We start from the raw sequence: 4172 nt of genomic DNA, 5'->3' as shown, positions 1-4172 counted from the left end.
ATTAATTAGTAAATGTTGAAATTAACATTAGCTAAGATTAGTAAATGCTGTAGAAGTATTGTTCATTCTTAGTTCATGTTAACTAAAGTAGTTAACTAATGTTTACTAATGAACCTTATTGTAAAGTGTTACCAAATAAATAAATAAGGTTTAGGTTTATTAGACATATATCAGTTGTTTTTTTTGGTCTTTGAGTTAAATGAGTTTGACCTTTGAAAACATTTAATACCTCAAAATGTCCTCTTGAGTCCAAAATTGGATTTACTAAACCAAACTGCAAAAATAAATTGTTCTGAATTATATATTAAACATAACAGACATGACAATCGCTCCATGCTGTTACTGATTTCACATGTGAAGGAGGTGTTTCTTAAAGGCACAGCAGATAAAAGTGCAGCTGAGAGAGCTTGTAAAGATCCCAACCCTATTATTGATGGACGCAAAGCTAATGTCAACCTGGCGTACCTCGGGGCCAAACCACGCAGCCCACTGACAGGTACATACCTGACACAAGCTTTAAACTTGCTCAAAGTAGGGTACTTATCTTGTAAATCCTATAGTTATCTATTGTTCTGTCAATTTCAAAAATGAATTGTGTAATTTAAGCACTGCAAAAATGCAAAAATAATGACTGTTTTCAAACAGGTTTTCTCAAACTCGGATAATGTTGCTGTGTTGGGCTGGCCAGGATGTTCAAATGAACAGAACAGTGTTTTGAAAGTGATTTATTCTGTTTATTTGATCCTGTTGTGATTAATATATTATACACTTCCCCTTTAAGAATTCTAAAGTAGTTTGAAGTCGTTTTGCCTTTATATGGTAGAGCAACTGTTGCAGCTTTTTCTTGTTGACACTTTTACTGTGGATGATTCATACTGGCAAAAAACTGATGAATGTTTTCATCATATCATGCTCGGAGTATCATAATCTTTTGCACTCTCTCTCACACACACACACACAGCTCTCTCTGGCTGCCACACACACACAATATCACACGTATTTTAACGGGTTGTTTGATGGGTTAAGCCTGTCAAGAATTTACTGCCATGCTACATTTGCATCTATGCATGTGTGTGAATGCATTGACAGAAAGTGATATATGTTCAGTCAGCACGTCTGTCTGTTCGTTCGACCTCCAACTTTGCATTTCTGTTTGTGTTTTGTAGCTAATATGTCAGAAAAGAGGAAGGGTATTGTGGAGGGAACCTGAAGCATGTACACCTGTCCTAACACACCATATTCACACAGGAAAAGAGGCCCTTGCTCTTGTTCTCGTCCAAACATGTTTGAAACGGCAGTGGTGTATCACTCTGTCTCTCTCTCTCCTCTGCTGTTGTGGCCATCATCGCATGACTCACGCCTCGATGTACTGTTTTGTTTTTTCAGGCTTACATGTTACTCTGGGAAATATATTGTTCAAGCACATTTTAGTTCAAAAGTGAATGATAAATAAAGATCATTAAAAGAAGAAATCTTATAAAAATCTAGTAAAATACAATGCCAAGTTCTAAACATTTATTATTGACATATAGATACTGAGCATCTATATCTATTGAGAGAAAGAAACAGAGTTATTATTATTATTATTATTATTATTAATTATATATTTATATTTACAAATTATGCCAAGCTATGCTGGTGCCAAAGCCTTTTCCACAATAATTTCAGGCTATTAATACCAGTCATTTTTAGGTTATTAATACCAGTAATGTCTGGTTATTAATATAATCGATTAATATTAATCAATAACTTTTTTATTTATTAAAATATTTGGGCCACCTATACGTTTTTGATAAAAATATCAAAATTAAATAAACATGCTCAGTTTATTCAAGTTATTTTCTGTATAAACTGCATTTTTAATGTATTTTTGAGTAACATTGATCCAGACACAAAAAAATGAACGTTACGTCACTGACCCATGTATAATGAACATAAAATGGAGAGAAGAAAGCTTTTTTTGATAGACAGAGAATTACAAATTGAATTATGTTCACCATAAGGTTTGTTTAAAGGGTGTAGTGTGTATATGCAAATACTGCAGAAGAGGCTGTTGAGCGGTGTGTGTGTGTGTGTGTGTCTCCTCTGCTGTTGTGGCCATCATCGCATGACTCACGCCTCGATGTACTGTTTTGTTTTTTCAGGCTTACATGTTACTCTGGGAAATATATTGTTCAAGCACATTTTAGTTCTAAAGTGAATGATAAATAAAGATCATTAAAAGAAGAAATCTTATAAAAATCTAGTAAAATACAATGCCAAGTTCTTAAAAAACATTTATATACATTTTTAAACGATATACTTTTAAAAAATATTTTAGCTATTTTCTATTTATATTTATTTTCTATTTAGCTTTAAATTATTATTATTTCTGTTTTAGTTTGTCATTTAGTACTTCAACTTATTTTATTTCAGTGATTTCACTTATTTATTTTTATTTTTTAAGCTCAATTATTTTATATGTTTTATTTCAATGACAATCAATGATTAAAAAAAATTATAACCGAGATCATTAAATGAAGAAATATTTAAAAAAAATCAAGTTAGTCAAGTTCTTGTGTGTGGGGGGGAGTGTGTGTGGGGGAGTGTGCGTGTGTGTGTTGAATGGGCATCCAGGCGAGAAATGTTTCTGATCTGTGTCTGGGCAGATACACTGTTACGCTAGAGAACAGACAGCCTGGAGTTTATCACATGAGTGACTTCATGAGAGCATACAGTCAGGACGAGAGGAAAAATAGAAAGAAAAAGAAAAAGAAAAAAAAGTGCATATTGGGTGAATGAAGAGAATGAGTGCCAATTAAAACCTAAAGAGTGTGCAGTTGTGGAGGACACAGAATTACAAATGTGCATCATAAATGTCAAATACAGGGCAAGTAGAAAACTGGAGAATGAATGACTCCATTAGAGGGCAAATGTCCAGAGATGATAGTGAAATAATTATGTAGCATTTGTCATCTGTTCCACTCAATTTCTGCTGTTTAACAACCATAAACCTTAATTTATTGCCAAGATGTCTTAAAGGAGTGTTCTGGGTTCAAAACGTTAAATGAAGCTCTGTCGACTGCATTGACTCATCCTTTAATTTGCAACAATCTAAAAGCACATGGACATTAATGGACTTACAATTGGAGTCTATGGGGCAAGACATTGCAGAGGGTTTAAAAGCAGAAATGTGCAGCTTGTGTTGTCATTTGTACTTATTAATGGTCGACCAATATGGACTTTTTGATGGCTGGTGCCGATATCTTGGGGAGCAGAGTAGCCAGTGTCCGATGGCCAGTAACATCAGGCCAAGGAAATTAGCCTTTGAGCTGACTTTGGTGCATCTGCATTCATGAATGTTGATTAATGTATACAGTCTCTTTTTGAAATCAAATTAAATTAATCAGACAGTTTATTTTAAATAATATGCTGCAATGAAATGTATATTTATTTTACATAATATTTAATGAATTAAAATAAAAAATTTAAAAAAATGTAACTTGATTAAAAAAAATGGTAATACTTTTTAATATACACCGTTTACTTTGTTTTACATTTCTGTGTAATAATTTATTATTTATAATTCAATTATTTAATTGAATAGACAGATTTGTAATAGATGTTCTCAGAGATGTCAAAATAAAAGTCCTGTTTCTGACACTTGACTAAACAAAAACTAATCGTCTAATGTCAGTAATTAATGCTGATACGTTTGCCTTGGTATATTAATATTGTAATAATATTCATTTTTCCATACAAAAATGAGTTATTTCAGACATAAAGCTCAGTAAATCCTTTTAGTAGTGGGACTGTTTTAGGCAGCTGAATTTCTGGTTTTTATAACAATTCCTTTCTGTTCTGTCCTTGGGTTTTATGTGGTCAGATTTTGAACTGACGGAATTAGTAAGTGATTTTAACTCCGTAGTTTCATGTCAACGCATATAATAATTAGGTTTTGTGGCTATATTTTCCGAACAGTGTGTATTTAACATGCCTTCCAATGTCTTGCCCCTTAAACGTCTATTATAAGTGCATTACTGTACAAATAATATTTGTTCGTGTTTACAAACTGAAGGATGAGTTGAAATTGTTAGGGTCAATTCTGTAAAGGAACAGTTCACCCAAAAAATATATATAATTTTCTGTATAATGACTTCATGGTGAACTGTCAAAATCCCAAAAAATATAAA

At 32.6% G+C, this 4172-nt stretch overlaps 1 protein-coding gene across 1 annotated transcript in view; it reads left to right on the top strand.

The window, feature by feature from the left end:
- The window catches only part of LOC107705751 (RNA-binding protein 38-like), a 38800-nt gene that overhangs the window by 23314 nt on the left and 11314 nt on the right, over positions 1–4172 (top strand). The window contains exon 3 of the mRNA XM_016509208.1: positions 383–496. Coding sequence (XP_016364694.1) covers positions 383–496 — 114 coding nt within the window. The remainder of the gene's footprint in view (positions 1–382; positions 497–4172) is intronic.

Source organism: Sinocyclocheilus rhinocerous, unplaced genomic scaffold (assembly GCF_001515625.1).
Source record: "Sinocyclocheilus rhinocerous isolate Xijiao unplaced genomic scaffold, SAMN03320098_v1.1 scaffold263, whole genome shotgun sequence".
Classification (NCBI taxonomy): Eukaryota; Metazoa; Chordata; class Actinopteri; order Cypriniformes; family Cyprinidae; genus Sinocyclocheilus; species Sinocyclocheilus rhinocerous.
The sequence above is the reverse complement of the archived record's forward strand: the minus strand, read 5'-3'. Positions and strand labels throughout refer to the sequence as shown.